Genomic DNA, 18,043 nt, shown 5'->3' on the forward strand with positions numbered 1-18,043 from the left:
AACACAAGTACGAGTGTAAATGAATAACAGCATGCATGTGTTGGACTCTTTTTCCAAAGCAATTTAAGGAGATCGGTCATTCTTACAATCTAGTAAGATTACCACAGAGAACGAAGACAATGTCGAGACACACACCTTGTCCTGGATAGCCATAATTGAAATAACCTATCAGAACACTGAAGCCCTTCAAAACTCACACCAATTAGAAGACACACTTTCCCTACAAACTTCTGCTTCTTCCACAAGAAGTCATCACTCATTATACATTAAATAATTTTTGTTCTTTGAGGAAGCCTTTTCCTATTTTTTGATCTGTAAATGAATAATTACTGTTCCTAAATAATCCAGACAGATACCTTTGATCAAAAAGTGAGTATCTTCAAGCAGTTTGGAGCCTTTCAACTAGTAGTCCCTGGTAATGGTTTTCCTTCTCTAGTTAAAAAGCTTTCAATTGTGCTTTCCATCTTCCCAACTCACTTCCTTTTCAGGAGTCTTTTGCAATTCTTTCCTGCATCTGAGAGCTCAAGTCCCTTTCCCTTTCCTAAAATGTAGGTGGTCCTCTGTTTTTCAGTTGGGATTTTCCAGTTAGCATGCTAGCTTAAATTTATTACTCTATCAATTTATCTTGGCTCTACTAAAATACATTTTCAAAAGGTATTTGATGTTCACTTTATTCTCAGTTTTAGTATTTCTCTAAAAATGTTATATTTCTCGCATGCTATAATAGCATGTGTTTCATAGCTCATCAACTGCCCTATAAGGTTTTCTTTTGCCTAATATACACTTCCATTTTAATACAGATGTCTCTGTATAAAGGTCTTCAGATTATTTTTTTTTTAATTTTACTTCTATTTTACATGCCATAATTGATGATTAGAAATAACAGGCTTAAGCATCATCAAAAAAGTGTAGTTGTATCAGACTAAAACCAAAACCAGTTAGGTGACTGGTTGGATTAAATGTGGCACATCATCCCTCAGAATAAAAAGAAAAGAGTTTTGCTCATTGAGAGTAATTTATAGAATGTTTTTAACCCACTGCAGAGGTAATTTATAAGCAGTGTCCTAAGTCTCAGCTATGTCACATGAAATTAAACAATATATTAGACCATCCAAATTGTGTACATTACCCTCATGCTGATCTGACAGATCGCAGGACAACCACTGCTGAATGGTACCTGCTCAGTAGTGCAGCAGCATACCACTGCTTGCTGAAGCTGTGTTCCCTGTCCCTTGAAAGGCTGCCCAAAGGAGAAAAGAGCTATGACCAAAACACAGAGCAAGATGGACATCCCTCTTGTTCTGTTTTTAGTTTTCTTTTTAAGCATCAAAAGTGTATTTTTAAGACCTAGAGAGAAAAAGTGAGACAAGCTGCATTCTCCTGTTTACTTTCAGCAACTGTCCTAAAAGAGAGAATTTTTAGTATGACTAATTTTCCACGCATTTTCTGAACAATAGACTCAATTACTGGCCTTTAAATGGTCCAGAGTTTGGAGACGTCACGTCTGCCAGTATCTTCCATGTAAGGATAACACAAAATCAAGATTAGCCTCCTAAATCCTGCTTGAACAACATGATGTTCTTTGTAACACAACCATATTTTCCATTTACTTCAGTCCACAGCAACCAATCCGCAGCACAAGCAAAGCAGCTGGGATCCATCTGCAAATGCTGGCCATTGTAACTATGTCTTTGTGCCTTGTCATTTTAGAACTCATGATCAAATTTTTTAGATGATATATCAACAGTCTGAAAATATGTAGGTAACATGCAAGGCCTAAGTATTTCTGTAAAACTGTATTTGACCCCAGGCAGAAAAACAAAAGAGATGAGTCACTCCACCTCCACCTTTCATTAACACAGAATTCTGATTTGTTCTGTTAAATAGATGCCTTTGTAAGTATAAAAGGACTTGATAAAGTTGTTTTAAAACACCCACTTCTAGAATTCAGACAGTAGGAACACAGAAATACTACTACTCAGAAAACAAGTGAATAGAGAACAAAGAAGTTTTTTGGTCTGAAGAGTAGGAAAGCAAGGAGAATTCAACTCAAAATGATTACTGATAAAAGCAATTAGAAAAATGAGGAGATGATAAAGGGGTGGGAAAAAAAGCAGAAGGTGGAATTTATGTAAACAAACCATTAACAGGCAGGTTTGGCCCAGTACCTTTTCTCTATTCATAAAATATTCCCTTTTCTATAAAGTAGTTCAGGCAACCAGTGGTCATTTTATTCTATACTTATTTTGATAAGATCTGCAAGCCTTTCCTTCCATAATAAGTAAATCCCAAACTTACAAGAAGATGGTCTTGACAAAAAGGTAGAGTCTACACAGATCTATAGGTCTACAAAGTATTTCCACAATATAGCTATCATACAGTTGATTATAAAAGCTTAAAGAGCAAAAATTCTGGCATCAGAAAAAACACATGGGTGCTGATATCCATGAGACCACCACATGCACATAGTAATTTGGTATTTGGCTCTGAAGAGAAAGAGAAATAAACCTAATCATCGACCACCTTCTCAATATTTTACACAAGCCTGCTACATATTCAGAACCCAAGTCAGAAAACTGTGCAAGAGTAACTTCCATGCAATTTGTGACAATCTAATGCATAAAAGGAATATTTGTATGCATTGATGGCTAAATTGAGATCCAAATCGATATACTGAAGTACCTGAAATGCATATACCTTGCTGTTGTTTGTGTATCAAAACTACACATATAGATGTTGTAGTACAAAAAGTTACGGACCCTTCCGTAGGTCTGTAAAAAAACCCCACACTATTCTAAGAGTAGCTGTTTTATTTTCAAAGTACTTTGTCAAAATCCTTCAGAAGATAAATATTTCAGGAAGGTCTGAGATGTTTGAATTGTCTGCTGCAAATACCCCATGTCTGGTGTTTTCCATATGGCACAATGGAACCAAATTCTCAGCAACTCAAACCCTTCATAGACATTACATTATTCTAACAGTGAAACACTCAACAAATACCCATCAGTCCCACTTGCCTGCTCCTACACTCAAGCACTACTAGGCCTTATAATAAAAAATATTATCCTACAGTATGTGTGTATGGGGAGGGGAGGTTAATACTAATTTCCTTTTCCTAATTTTTTTTTTTTTTTAATATTCTCAATGCTTTTCAATAAATGATTTCACCACCCAAGTCTTGGCAATGTCTATGTCCTCCTTCCTGCCAATAAGGGAGGACCTTGTAAGTAATTTCTTTGTGCCATCTACCTAGATTCCTGAAGAGTTCTGGGTTTCTGCTCTGTTCCTCAGACACCAAACTCACAAGCCTGCACCTTCTGACTTCCTGTCACCTGCTGCAACAGCTCTGCCCATTTCCTACAGTGGTCTACACCCTTGCTCCACGGAGAAGTGCAGGGAAGCAGCATGGAGCCCAGTGATCTTCCCTAACAGGGAAAACAAGTAAACCAAGAGCATCCCCATCAAGATCTTCCATCCCTGTGGCAAAAAGAGACGGATGCTGCGTGGGAAGCAAAATGGCAAAGTCCACAGCAGGAATGATGGCCTTTGTGCCTTCAAAGCTGCCAACATCCTCTGGCCTCAGGGACTGCTGAGTCTGTGGGGCTGGGATCATGAAAAACAGAATAACTCCTGCCGGTTTGCATGATTGTTTTGTAACCTCAAGGCTCACTCTCCAACTTCAAAGTCTGGAAAATAGATTTTTAAACAATAAACTCAAGTTCTTTATTGTGAAGCTCAGGAGAATCCTATAGTAGGCTCTGCCAAATGCATTTAACAGTGTAAGTAACACTCATCACACAGTTGAGAATTCTTATTTCCTCTTAACAGATTGTTCTTGATCCTGTTATTCTATTTAAACTTACTTTGATAATTTGTGAAAATTAATTGGTATCTATGGTCAATTTATTTGCATAGTGATAGATTGCCAGTCACAGTAAGCTGCATGGAACTACCTTTACTTCCTGTGAGGGTGACTTTCCAATTTAATATCTCTTACTTTTTGTCAGGAACACAGCTGGCAGGAAATAATATTAGAACTTCTTCAGGACTTTTTCAATGTCAAAGGGGTGGGATTTTTGAAAAACTTGTTTGTTGTAGCTAAAATTTTTTAAAAGTCTTAAGCATCCATTTTCAATATTTTCCAAAAAGAAACTTTCCATTTTCCATTCTGCTCTAGAATACTATTTACTTTTTTTTTTTTTTTTTAATTATACCTGACAGTTTTGGTTCATAGCAAGCTGAGAAATTACCATCTTATCCTAAGTCAGAAGGAAAATATTTTTAATATTTCAAATTCTTCTGGCATGGGAAGTCTTGACAGCTCTAGAAAAAGCAAGAGTCTGAATAAATCCTTTGTTGATTTTCAGATAGCTAAGCCCCAACATGCAGTAACAACCAAGAAATGAAAATTCAGATCTTGCTACTCTGCTTCTCTTACCACCACAAATACCTAGCATCCTTGAGAAATAGATATTTCATGCATGCAGATACATTACACGGGTAAAATGGACTGCTCAGTCAGTGTCATGATCTTCAATAAACATGTCCAAGCAGAAACAAACACTCAGATAGGCCCATACCAGGCAACTGCTCAGGAAAAGAGTTCCAGAGAATCCAGATGCACACTAGCTCCTCATAAAGCAAATTTAGGCTGAGTGCAGGTTACTTGCAGTGAGGTGAGTGTCATCAAACAACGTCCCACTAACATGGAAAATCCTGATAATATGGTGACATCTGTTATTATAAAGTGCATGTATACTGTTTGATAATAGCACCATGCAAAACTAGTCTGTCGATAACTTCAGCAGCAACACAAATGCAAACAATTACAATTATTACAGTTTACTCCTTGCTGTCCTTTTGCAAAGACAAGTCTGCAGTCTTTTGATGTAACTGCAATGACAAAGTCTTTTTCCTCATAGCCGGAACCAACAGAGTTAGGAGCTAAATCACAAGTCATCTTGTAAACCCCGCTAACTTGATTTCTTGCTTAAGGGGCATACTCTCCAGGGAGTGATTTTAATTAGTTTGATTATTTTAACTGCTGGCCAACTATATTTATCTGGCTGTAAAAATGGCAGATTGAAATCGGCTAACACAACACCAAGAAGATAAAGACAAGAAAATACAACTTAATGTACTAAAACAGTAAAACTGAAGCAGAAAGAAATTATGTTGCTTGAAAAAAAAAAAAAAAAAAAAAAAAAAATCACAAAATAAGTCAATGTTAGATATCATTTAAGAGGAATAGGGGACTGCTATCCCAGATGTTTTCATACCATCTTAAATAGAAAAGCAAATGTATATGTTTACATTGTATTACACCTGGTAAAACACCTTGAACTAATAATATTATTTGTATATGTACCAGCCATACTTATTGCATGTCTATGTTGCTTCCTATACACATATGATAATTAATCACCAGTCAACCAAAAACATGCCACCAGGCAACACTGTACAATGCCACATAAATTAAAAAGTTGGGTATTTTTCAATGCATACTCCACAATGTAATCGTATTAATATCTATTGTCTCTATTTATAAAACAATTACAGTACCTGCCTAACTACAACCTTGTACCCAGATATTCTCTGTAACTATTCTGTTCCATTCTAATTTACCATATATTCAGGACCCAAACCTACTGTCATGTATTCACAGCTTTAGGAATACATTACACTCATACAAAAATCACACTTACAAATCCTAGCTACTATTGCAAAATTTTGATTTTTGGCAAGACAATGGATACTTTTCAGGTTCAAGGGTTTCTCACCTTATAGGAACCAGACTGGGTTTCTTTTCTTTTTGTCTTTAAGTGGATGTTCATTTCTGGGATAGTTTCCAGAGACTATTTATTAAGCGTATCATGAAACAGATTTCACATTGTAGTAAGACAACTTCTAATATTCAACAAGGACTTCATGCTGGGACTTCATTTGTCTTCAGCTATATACTCCGTCTTCTTATTCTTAACATGAACAGCAAATTTCCCTCCTGTCTCAGAAATTAGTGACAGCAAACATGGTAGCAAATCTCTTCTCAGAAAACAGTTTTATTCTGTGCACTTTGAATTGCTCTGTGAAAAAATTCCACCGTGATTTAAGCAAACAGCTTTGTTGTCACAGAAATACCTCATAAACTGATGGAGTCAAGTAGTACACTTTGCTCTGCTTCCTAATTAAAATAATTACTTAAAATACAGGTGCCTGGAAAATTCTCACTGATCTCTATTTCACTATTTCTAATCATTGATATGCAACAAAAGTACTTCTTCCTAAGATTTCCAAGAGACAGCTAGGAAGGAAAACCATTTTCATAGAGCTGCTGAATATATTTCTGGAGAGTTGTTCTTCCTTAGACATATTCTAATCTTGCCTTCCTACAAGGCTTTTATTATGCACATAACAGATTTCAGTGCACCTATGTTATTAATCACTACTACAGATGCTGCTTATATCAGCTTAAAAGTTTGGGGTTTTTTAAGCTGATACATTATGCACTGCCTCCATGGGCAAATACATATGGCATAAATATGCAAGCTATGTATTTTTGTGTGTGTGTGTGTGTGTGTGTTAAAGAGGGTTATTTTCCCTGTTTTCTGTAAGTACTACTCATTGCTGCTGATATAAACCACAATTATTATCTGGTCTTATGCCAGAAAACAATGGTAAACTACCTAGAGTGAAGCTGAGGATAGATTGTAGAATTCCTCCTAATTTCAGGTTGATGTAATACTGATTCAGAGCTCCCTTTTCACCCCACATTCTCCATGAATGTTACACCTCCAGTGTCCACAGACTGGCTGTCAAGGGTGGCAAGCTAGGTAAATTTTTGGCTGCAGTGAAGGCAGTAGGTTTTCCCATACTCCTCTTAAAAGTACTCACACTCCAGAGGTGCAACCCCATCCCACTAAAAACACTGGCAAAATCATACGTGCAAAGAGGTTAGGAAGAAGGCGGTGTAGGAAAGGGAGGGAAGTATTTTCATGACAAAACAACATAGTAGGAAAAATTAGGAACAAATTTGTATCTATGATCAACAAGCCCCAGAGCTATTTCTCTGGAAACACACTGAGCTGTAAGGCCTTACACAACATTTGGGAAACAGGGAATCATCTAATTCAAACTGTGCACTTCATGTGGACGAACATCAAATAAGATGAATGTTCCCAGTAATCTCCCATCTCGCAACAAGAGAACAATTATTAAGAATTTTTGCCCATCAATGCATGACTTCTAGACCTATTTCTTTTGCAAATGTCTGTGAAAATAAGCTTTTCATATCTACTGATTTTAAGGGAACTGACATTTATGATGGGTGGTTTGCACACAGACTACTTTAAAAGACTTTTCAATGGGTTTTCAGTATATTTCCATTTCCTTGACAAATTTTGCAAAATTGCCTCAGACTTTCTTCAGTGCATTTTCTTCTTTTTACTAATGCTCCCAATGGCAATCACCACTGAATTGAAAGGTAAACATATAAATACAATTTTTTGTTGTTGTTTGGTTAGGAGGAAGCAATAACTTTTAAATGAGAATTTGTTGGATTTTTTTAAAATAACCAATGAAGATACTTTCACATTTTGAATAGTTTTTAATTCTGACAGTGATTTATTAAAGGTCTGAAATTAACACATGCCTTAGAATGAAAGTGGAGAGCATAATCATCTTGGAGTATTAAAGTTATTGGAAACAGTTCTTCATTTCTTTCATTCACTTTTTGTTTCAAGTGAATAAGAGCACTCAGCTCTTATTTGATCCCAGCCCACCACAGCTTGTCACATGGCCGTTCTGAGCTTCACAACTGCAACGCTGTCACTAATCTGATTTTCCATAAAATACGAAAGTACTGTCAATTTTTAAGCAGCTTAAGAGCACCCTTTACTGGACACAGTTACAATCCCAGTGGTGCAGCCAAGACAGACAAGCAAACAAACAGAAACAGGAGGTGAAGGTGTGCAGACAGCACTCAAATATCCACTTTGGAGTTCTGAAATTGTAAAGCATACAAAACACCACTCATTAATCAGTTAATTATCTCACTACTTTGAAATTACTGTATGTCCAATCTTATGGTACCCCTTAGTCAACCTCTTCTACTCATGGCTTTAAAAATCACGTGCATATCAATAAATAAGAGAACCAGCCTTCTCCTTAAAAATATGCATTCCCAAAAGACCACGAACATTTGAATGCAGATCAGTCACTCTGACAAAGTGATGAGTGGAAACGACAGACAAGGGAGATTGGTGTTTTAACTTCAAACCAACTATTCATTGGGGGATAGAGGATTATTAACTTTTTATTCTCAAAAGTTCTTATTTGAAAAGTGAAACTGTAAAGACCACAACTCCCTGCTCATATCTGCCTTTCTGAATGGGCACAGGAGAGGGAATGAGCCAGCTTCTGTCCTTCATGCACCGACAAAGACCTTTTTATGAAGTATTTTATGAAGACTGGAACCTCATCAAGGCAGTGAGCTTGCAGTTTTAACACTGAAAGCTCTGTTTGCAAATAACAAGAGGCTGATTTGGCATAAAGAAACCAGCAATGATTCTACTATTGAATTATGCCTGTAGGAGAATCCAAGGAAAGGGGGGTGAAGGAATGGAATGTACAAGGAAGTAGGAACCTGTCATCAACTTGGCACTGGAAACACTGAGATAGGGGAAAAGAAAACGGTCCATAAAATTAGAAGCTTGGGAGGTGGGACTCCTAGCTTCTCTCACATGCTTAATTTATTCTGGAAAAGGTAACAAAGATGCAAATTCCCAAATCCTTGTATTTACCTATAATGCAACATTACCTTGTTTCAAAGGTATCAGATGGATGGGGTGTTACGCTTTTGTGGTTTTTTCTGTCAACCCAAGTAGTAGAGCTTTTTCTTTTATCTTGATGTCAGGTAGGTAATCTCTACTACTACAAGTGGATAAATCTATCAACTCATTTCACATGCAGCACTGAAAAGTCATCAGATGTTAATAACTCATTACTCAGCTGGGAAAGATCAAAACTAGTGACAGATGAAATGCTCTCTTTCTTGTTATTAGTCCCCTGAGTCATACAATTCCCACTGTACCACTCGTTATTTTTTGCTTCCTGCCTCTATGTAACAAGGAATGCTGTTGTTCCAGGTAGCTCCTGTGACTCATTCCTAGGGCCTGCCCACCCATGTGTGATTTGTGGGTAAGATGAGCTCCTATGATACTGCTTTCCTCGGGGGGTCTCTCACTACATCCGGCCAGGCTACTGAGACTGCTGGTCTGCTTTCCAGCAGTATTTTTTTATGTTTGAACACGTAAATGTATTTTTTACCAAGCATATTACTACTAGTGCTTAAATAAAGACTGGTAATTAATGATGATATGAACACATTTGCTAATTAAAGTGCAACATCTCATTATCTTAACAATTTCCCAGGTAGAAGAGAAATGAGCATTTTCTGAGATCAGGAGAAGTAATTAATAGAAATGGCATATGATGACAATAATCTATCTAAATAATGGGAAAATTCAATGTCTAGATGGAAAAGGCACAGTATCAGCTTCAAATCTAAGAATGAGAAAAAACTAAAGAATTCACATAGATTATATTTTACTGAGAAAGCTAAATGAATCTTTTCACTTTAACTCAGAAGGAGATTTTAAAAACCTCACCTTTCTACTGATCTCCTTCTCTTATTTTTGTTGGTTCAAGCAGTGACTACTCTCCAAAATTATTGAGCCATACATCAGAAATAGCCAGTAACAACTAGTATGAACATGCTTTCCTTGAATACTTTTCATTCTGTCTCTGCACATATTATTTAATTGAACTTACACTTCTCATAGTTCTCCCTGCTCCTTCAATAAAAACACTAAGCAGTGTCCCTCATTCACACTCACACACCACTCATCTGGTACATTCCTCACAGATTTTATTCATCACCAATCATATCTAAGTATTGTACACTTTAAAGTTCTATAAAGCATCACACTGATATTATGCAGTGACCATAAGACACCACTGTATCTCTACATCTGTCTTAATGAAATATCCATGCTATGATTAGCTTATGAAGCTTTCAGTGTGCTAATACTGACCAACCCACTCGCCCACTCCACAAAGACCCTCAAAACAAACCTTTGATGATTGCAGTGCTTTATCTGTAAACTCTGAATGCTTCTTTCTGCTTGAAAGTGAACAGCAAAACTTTGGCATTTACTTGCTGACTCTTTAGTAAAAATAAAAATGGTATTTTAGAGTTCCTTCTAATCCCTATGATTCATATGTCAAACTCCCAACATTCATCATTTCAAGCAAGTTTTTTTATCCATTTCCAGGCCTAATGGTGAACCATGTTCCAGGCAAATTGCCTTCTTTTTATTCCTAATGCTCTAATCAGCGTTTGTAAAGAATGCACATGACAACCTTCATGCAATTATTATTGTTGACTGGCAAGATGTCTGTATAAACTGTCTTCTTCACTCCTCCAAAACATTTTAAAACCATGGAGACAACAACAGCAAGCCCTTCTTTTGTTCATCAAAATGCATAATCACACAGGAAGAGCAAACTCTGACTATTTTTTAACTTGGAGCCTTTCAAGTTTCAAATCAAAGCCACAATCTATATCTAATGGATAACATTATTATGTCTATGCTGCAGGAATACAGGCCATCCTGCAGTACTGCAGTCTAGTCAGCCACCAGCCACTGTTTTAAACGTGTTTTATGAAAACTGAGTGCCCATGACTGTCGTCATCAGCATTAATGATAGACAATAACTTAGATCCACAGACAGGGATAACTAAAATTTTGGCATTAAACAGTCAAATTTCCCAAGAATCACATTGGAAACTACTTCAGCTTTAGATGCCCAGACATGTAACTACACTTAGAGCTACTGAGAAAACTGACTCAATCCCTCAAGAAATTTCCAGTTCCCTGGACATATAATCAGTTCATTTGAGACATAGTTCAGGCTCTGCTAGAGGATGCGATTTTAGAACAATGTAATTTTTAAAACACAACTTCTGCTGTGATTTTCCCACTCAAGATTATAATGTGAGTGGGCATAAGCAGATGATATTATTTATAATAAAAATAGATTATTCCATTATCAAAGACAGGAAGCTATTACTTGAACACTAATGGTTTATACCATAGCGTTGCTTATACGCTTAAACAGTATAAACTAAAGCAATACTACAATTTCCAGCAGAATTTCCATTAACAGTGACCAGCATAGGATCTAAATTAGAATCTAGCAAATCTGGTTTCAGCCATTAGTGTACTAGGTTCTGTAGGTATATTAGCAATGCATTCAAATTCATCTATTTGTTGCATTCAGTCCGAGCCTACTTGCAAGCAAGATTGTGGGTGACTCAGCTTGAGGTGAACCATCACTACAAAGACCATCTGCTACAGCACACTGTATGTTCTCTCTGTTCAAATACCTAATTGTACATAACCTCACAAGCACTAGCTGGATGAGGTAATTCAGCAAGACTCTGTAAAGGCTAAGGTCTTTTACAAAAAAAAAATTTTGAAATCATAATAGGCATACAGTATACTGCTACAATGGCCCCAGAAGGCAGTGAGCTAGTGCAATGAGTCAGTATAGAATTATGCTGAAAAAGCCACATGAAGTAGTTATTTGACTCAAAAAAAAAAAAAAAAAACAAAAAAAAAAAAACACAAACCAAACCTTGGGCATGGAAACTGTAAATATCTGTTCTGTGACAGTGGATGATGCAGATCTTGATGTAAAATAAGCTTTAAGTGCAATGAAAGAATTAGCTCATCAGACCCAACAAGCTACAGTACAGAATAATTCTGGGGTGTTTGATATTTATTCTTACTTGTCACGACATACTAAAATACACCACAGATGTTCACTGATGGGCACAACAGGTTGAAGGTCTGCAGGCAGCACAAGTAAAAGTTGGAGTAGTCGTCTCCCAATGATGTACATCCTCCAATTCTTTTATGCACACTCCCATTTGGAATTCGACAAGGATGCACTTTTTCCCCTCCAATAATTGTTTATTTTTATGTATAATAAGCCACATCATTTCTGTTAAAGACTGTAATACACTATGTTGTTCACCATATATATTTGCATAAGAAGAGGTATAATTTTATAGAGAGTTCTTTATTGAAAGAGCTCAAATGAGTATCATTAACATTGTTGATGCTAAACAGCTAGCAAAAATCTCTTGGCACTAAGGAATGAGGTATAGAACCAGATTAGGTGCTAATGGCTTTGTTTTTACCCCCTTCTTTTCAGAGGTTTTTACCTTGACACATACAATATACTGGAGCTCAGTCAAGGATTGTTTTTTTTTTTTTTTTTCACAATCCATTTCACCTCCTCCTGGTGACTGGAATGCTATTATCCAAATTAGTCTGCAATTCACCATCTCTAGTGAATTTACACCATAATTAAATTTGCTGTATAAAGTCAATATGATACACTCCTAAATGTGGATACAAATATGCATAGTAATTAGCACACATCTACAGGTTTGTATTCTCTTTCATCAAATAGCTTGCAAACTCATTTTAAGCATATTTTAATCAGGTGAATACAACTAAATGATTTACTTCTGAAAGATCTCAAGAAAGAAATCAAACAAAAATGGTGTGTTTGAATTCAGGCAGCTTGCTCACAAAAATGAATGTAGCAATATTGACATCAAGCAACTTATGTGCTCTCTGAATTTATGAAATATAAAACAATATAATTCATATTTTTTTCAAAATTTCACAAGGTGAAATAATCTTTAATTTAGCATTATTTTTCTTTGTGTTTTTCTGAAGAAAAAAAAAGGGGAACCATCCATAGAGAATTATCGGTATTTGAAATATTTCTGTGTGGATACTTCACTTGTAAAAACATTTAAGGAATGACTTGGTAAACAAGATATTATAATCACATCATCCTATTTATTATGATCACAACATTTTATTAAAAGGTTAAATTCAGATACTATTCATCAGGCTGATTTTGCTAACACAGTCATCCTTAACTAGATATGGTCAGTAATTCTACATTAAAAAGTGTTTGCTCTTTCAACTAGTTTTTCACTTGCTGTTTTTAGAAGCAATACTATGAAATAAAAGTAAACAAAAATAAAAATACAAACACCTCTTGCTTTTATAACAACATAATAAAAATGCTAGCCCATAAGACCCTATTCTACATGCAATTTATTGACATCCTTAATTTTTACAAGTCATTTAAAGGACTCTTACAGGTCTTTTCTAAGAGCTCGCAGGAACATGACTTAACTGTGGTAGACCTATCCATTTTGCTTCTCCCCACAAAGAAACAATTGCCAAGTTCCTGGTTTTATGGGACATAATCCTGGACAGATGGCTGGGTATAATACATGCTTCTATGCACAGACATACATATATATATATATATATATATAAGCATATAGACATATATTTTTTTTAACTGGAACGCATCTGCTCTTGATTTGATCATTTTCATATGCATGATTTTGTAGGTAATAACAGTACTCTAAACTGTTATTATATACATCTTCATGATTATCATCACGATCCTTAGACAACAATACTCCCATGTTTCCTAGCAATCAATATTTTTTAGTTCAAGCTGAGATTTGTTTGCTACATATACATACACTCCTAGCATATTAAAGGAAACCCACTACTCTCAACAGGAAGGTTTGAAGAGTTCAAATTCCATCCAGGATAATGAACTGACAGGAGAGTAGATTAACTGAACTGAAATGACAGTTGTTCTGCTCTGGTTGATAGCAAAAATTACTACCCTGGTATTTGAGAGAGAAAATCTGCAAAGGGAAAAAAATGAACTCTCCTATGTTTTTTCTTTCCCCCTGCAGTTGATATAATGTCTCAACACAAAAGGTGTTGTACCAGTGACTGCTATGTACTCCTGTATATATATATATTTTGTAACACAACCTTAAAAAGTATGATGTCTTTTCCAATTAAAAAAAAAAAAAAAAACAAAAAAAAAAAACAAAAAAACCATTTTGGTAAATAATGTCTCCTGCTATAGAAATAACCATAGTCTGTTTAATTTGAAATCCATAGCACACAAGGTAAGGCAGAGAACACAATTAATATGGATCATTTTAATAGGATGCCATGCCGTACTAACTTGCAGTTAATAATTCTTCAGAGGCTAGTTTTTGCACAAGTAGTTTCTAAAATCATGAAAACATTTTGTTCACTCTTAAGACTCTTTCCTTCTTTGTGCCAGAATAGCAGACACTAGCAAAAATATTCCAAAGGCTGAAAATTAAAGTATAAAATTCTTCTTGCTGTTCTGGTCAGTACAAACTGCTGTAAATACTTCCTATGTAAGGATTACCTTTTCCATTACAAAAACTGTGACTGTTAGCGGAGTATGGGAAAAGTCGGTTCAACAATGGTATCTGCTTCAAAGTAACTCCATACTCATTGGTAGCACAAAAATATACGTATCCACATATATAAATGCATAAATTGATATGAAATTATGTACATAAATGAATACATATATTATACTAGTTAATTAATAAACTGACAGATTTTTGTGCACATGACAATACTGACTCGGATTAGCTATAAAGTTTACAGCTGTCTTGGAAATCATGACAGGCATCTCAGTCTTAGTGTCCTGGACACAGGCAGCCAGCTACAAAAGCATATCATAAATGTTGTAATAAATGTCTACAGCCACAATACAGTATCAGTCGTGGAGTGCAGTGATGATTTTCCTTTTGCACTGCTGCTATGGCAGTTCTTATCTTTCTGTACTGCCCGATACACTAAACTCATACTCGCCATGAAAATGGGCTAAAAACCATATCTGATATGCAGAAACTGCAATAAAAATATTGCCGCCTTCTGATAATTGGCTTTTTATAGTAAGGTAAGTATTCCCTTCACTTCATTTACAGGACAAAAACCTATCTGTGTAAGCTCACTCCAGTGTAAGAGAAACATCAAAAAAGTCTATAATTAAAGTATTCAGAGGAAAGTCAATGTCGCCTCCAGACCACATGACTGTGAATTCCCCATAGCACTCAGTTAATGTGTTTTCCATACATAAGGTAGAGTGGAAACTTTAAATGGTATCAAATTCACTTCAACTCTTACCGGAAAAGACACTGGGGATCTTGGAAAGAAAACTTTTGACTGTACGAATAGGAATCCCATTTTTCTCATCTTGCATGCGGGCTATGACGTCTTCCATCTGAGCACAGAGAAAAAAAAAATAAAAGAATAAATAAGTCCAGAATTATTCCCTAAAATAAATTCTCCAAGAAATCCTAGATCAATCTCTCAGAACGACAGGTCCACTCTTGCTATTTCTTTTTTAACTTATAATTTATATTCTATATAAACAGGCTAAAAAAATGATAGTAATTTATTCGTGGACAACAGTAAAAAAATTTATGTGTTTAAAGTCTCTTGAGAAAGAAATACCAACGCAGAACAAAGATTTAATTAAGTTAGTTGAAAACAGTTAAAAGAAGTAGTTAAAAACTACTGCTGGATATAGTACTTCGTATTTTGATCATATTACTGGTACTGTAACACATATAAAAGCAAAATAGACTCTTATGGCCTTCTAGAGGACTGATACAATTCTCAAAAAGACTGTTCAAAACAAAAATAGAGCTTTTAAGTTCAAAGCAAAAATTCCTTCTTTTATTTTGAGAAGAGCAAAAAAAATACAACATGATGCAATTTTACATCCCTGGAGACAGCAGAACTGGAAATTAAGATTTTTTTTTTTTTTTTTTTTAGGTAATGGAGTAGATATATAAAAGTTTAAAATTGCTTTGCCATCTTTTTTTATATTTCTACACTAACTTATTTTTTCCAACTCAATTTTTTAGGCTAATTTGGCCTGTATGTTTTAAAAATTATGCCTAACCTAAAGGTTCACTGTCATGTGAAGTATGAACAGCAAGCCCTTTTACTAGAAAACAAAGAATAATTATATAAAGTCACTGGCTGACAACACCAGTTTTTATTCTTGTGCACTTTGTAATTTAAGTTTACATGCTGGATAACTTCCATATTTCCTTCTCTGAATATCTAACTTCTCAAAATATTCAATGATACTGTGATAAAAGGAATTACAACTATCCTTCCTTTTTCCTTAAATCACCAACATACTCCACGTGAAAAGCTCTGTGTGACAGAGAAATTTATATAATTTTATTAGTAAAATCTTAAAAAAAAAAAATTCTATCTCACCTCTGTCCCTAGTAGGTTCCCAAAGAATTCATTGAAAGCTTGTGGCTGGGTTGTGTTGAAAAAAAGAGATTAACAGACAAAATTCTGTTATATACCTTTTTTCCACAGAAGTCAGATGACTCAAATCAGCAGACAGCAAATCAGCATTAGTTGCAGCTGTGCATTAATTGGCCCAATGGGGGAGTTCTATAAGGCCAGGAAAGGGAAGGGGAGCTAGGATCACCAGTGGTGTACATAGCGAAAAAGAACAAAAATCCGTATCAAAAATGAAAACAAAATCAATTAGTTCAATGTGTGTACACAGAGTGTCTGAAGGCTCACATATTCCATGTACTTATGGATCATACATTAACAACCCAAGGAACACAAATCCAGTGGCATAGTCCAAAACAGAAGGTACACACAAGAATTAGATACTGTTAGCAGGATGTGCAAGATCAAGTCTATTGCTCAGAATTAAGGAATGTGTAAGTGTAACAGAAGAAAACAACCAATGTTCATTGTAATGACTTTCGTCTGACATGGAATTTAATTATTTAAATAGATAAGGATATCAGTAATGTCCTGAAGAAATTGTCAAGCAGACAAACTGTTGTCTATGAAATGGAATCTCTCCCTACATTTGTTATCCATATAATAACTGAAGGCTTGTTTCAGCTACTTCTAAATTCAGTTGGTAAGCTTAAAGCCCTTAAACAAATAAGAAGTCATTCAAATTCAAGTGAATATCTTTGCTTTAAACAATAAAGTAAATTATAACTGTAGATGTGTGGTCTTCTATGGAAGTGAACAGAAGTAAGTTTGATGATAAATGCTGTACATGCAGCATAAATTTATAAGAATATTGCTAGAAATGCAGAGTGAATAATAATGTATGTTACACTGGGACAAAGTTTAGAAGACAATTCATACATAAGACAACGTGATAAAGGTATAGTTGCTTTACAGTAAGCATTACTACGAATGTAGAACACAATCCTGGAACATAATATTACAGGTTGTGATAGGCAGTTACCTCCTTCTCAGGAATGCAGAAGAGTGCAAATGTTCAATGCTGAGCATACCCAGTGCTGTCGGTAATCAGTCTTTTGAGGGTATATGGAATAAATTGTTAACTGACATTCATATATGCTCTCCTAAACCTCTTTCATGGACAAGATTTAATCTAAACTGTATAAAATCTAACTCTGATAGGGACTGTAGCTCGGGGGGAGTTCTATGGTTTTGATTAGCAAAGTGAGCTCTAGAATGTCTGCACTGCAAATTTACACCTTCCCCTGCATGTCTTGCTCAGATTATTGTTGCATGTCAGGAGCAAGCACCCTCTGTGCAAAAGGCAGCTCACACTCCAGACAGTGTCATTGTGAACTGCCTGGTTAATTCAGTGTACAAAAATTACTGCATAAATTAGTGGGAATGTTCTGAAACAAGATACGGCACAACAGCAGACTCCTAATTAGTTACAGTTGACCCGGGTTTCTGTATGTTATCTGTTAGACTACAAAATTCTTATTTGTCTTGTCACTTTTTGCACATAAATCTAAAAGGTCACTTCTGTTTTGTGATCGTCTTAAATCTTAAACATAAGAACTCAAGAAAAGGAAGGGCAAATTAAAAAAAAAAAAAAAAGAAAGCTTCAATTAAAGATTCAAAACTAATTCAACATACGCAAGTGCACAGTTTAACTTTTAATATATGTAGTCCTTATTTCTGCTTTAGCTGCTTTACATTCAGCAAATGTATAATCTCTGACTGAAAAACATCTCATTTAATTATATTTGGGATGCAGCACTCAAAGCACT

The 18,043-nt window shown here is 35.4% G+C and overlaps 1 protein-coding gene across 15 annotated transcripts in view; it reads right to left on the reverse strand.

Moving 5' to 3' along the window:
• The window catches only part of RGS7 (regulator of G protein signaling 7), a 256,688-nt gene that overhangs the window by 127,137 nt on the left and 111,508 nt on the right, over positions 1-18,043 (reverse strand). For all 15 annotated transcript variants that reach the window (XR_006165600.1, XR_006165601.1, XM_042795913.1 and 12 more), the window contains one exon: positions 15,132-15,228. Coding sequence is in view for 13 of the 15 variants with exons in the window: in XM_042795913.1 (XP_042651847.1) it covers positions 15,132-15,228 (97 nt within the window). In the remaining 2 variants the exon portion in view is untranslated. The remainder of the gene's footprint in view (positions 1-15,131; positions 15,229-18,043) is intronic.

The sequence above is a fragment of the Tyto alba genome, unplaced genomic scaffold (genome assembly GCF_018691265.1).
Source record: "Tyto alba isolate M040663 unplaced genomic scaffold, T.alba_DEE_v4.0 Super-Scaffold_22, whole genome shotgun sequence".
NCBI classification, from domain to species: Eukaryota; Metazoa; Chordata; class Aves; order Strigiformes; family Tytonidae; genus Tyto; species Tyto alba.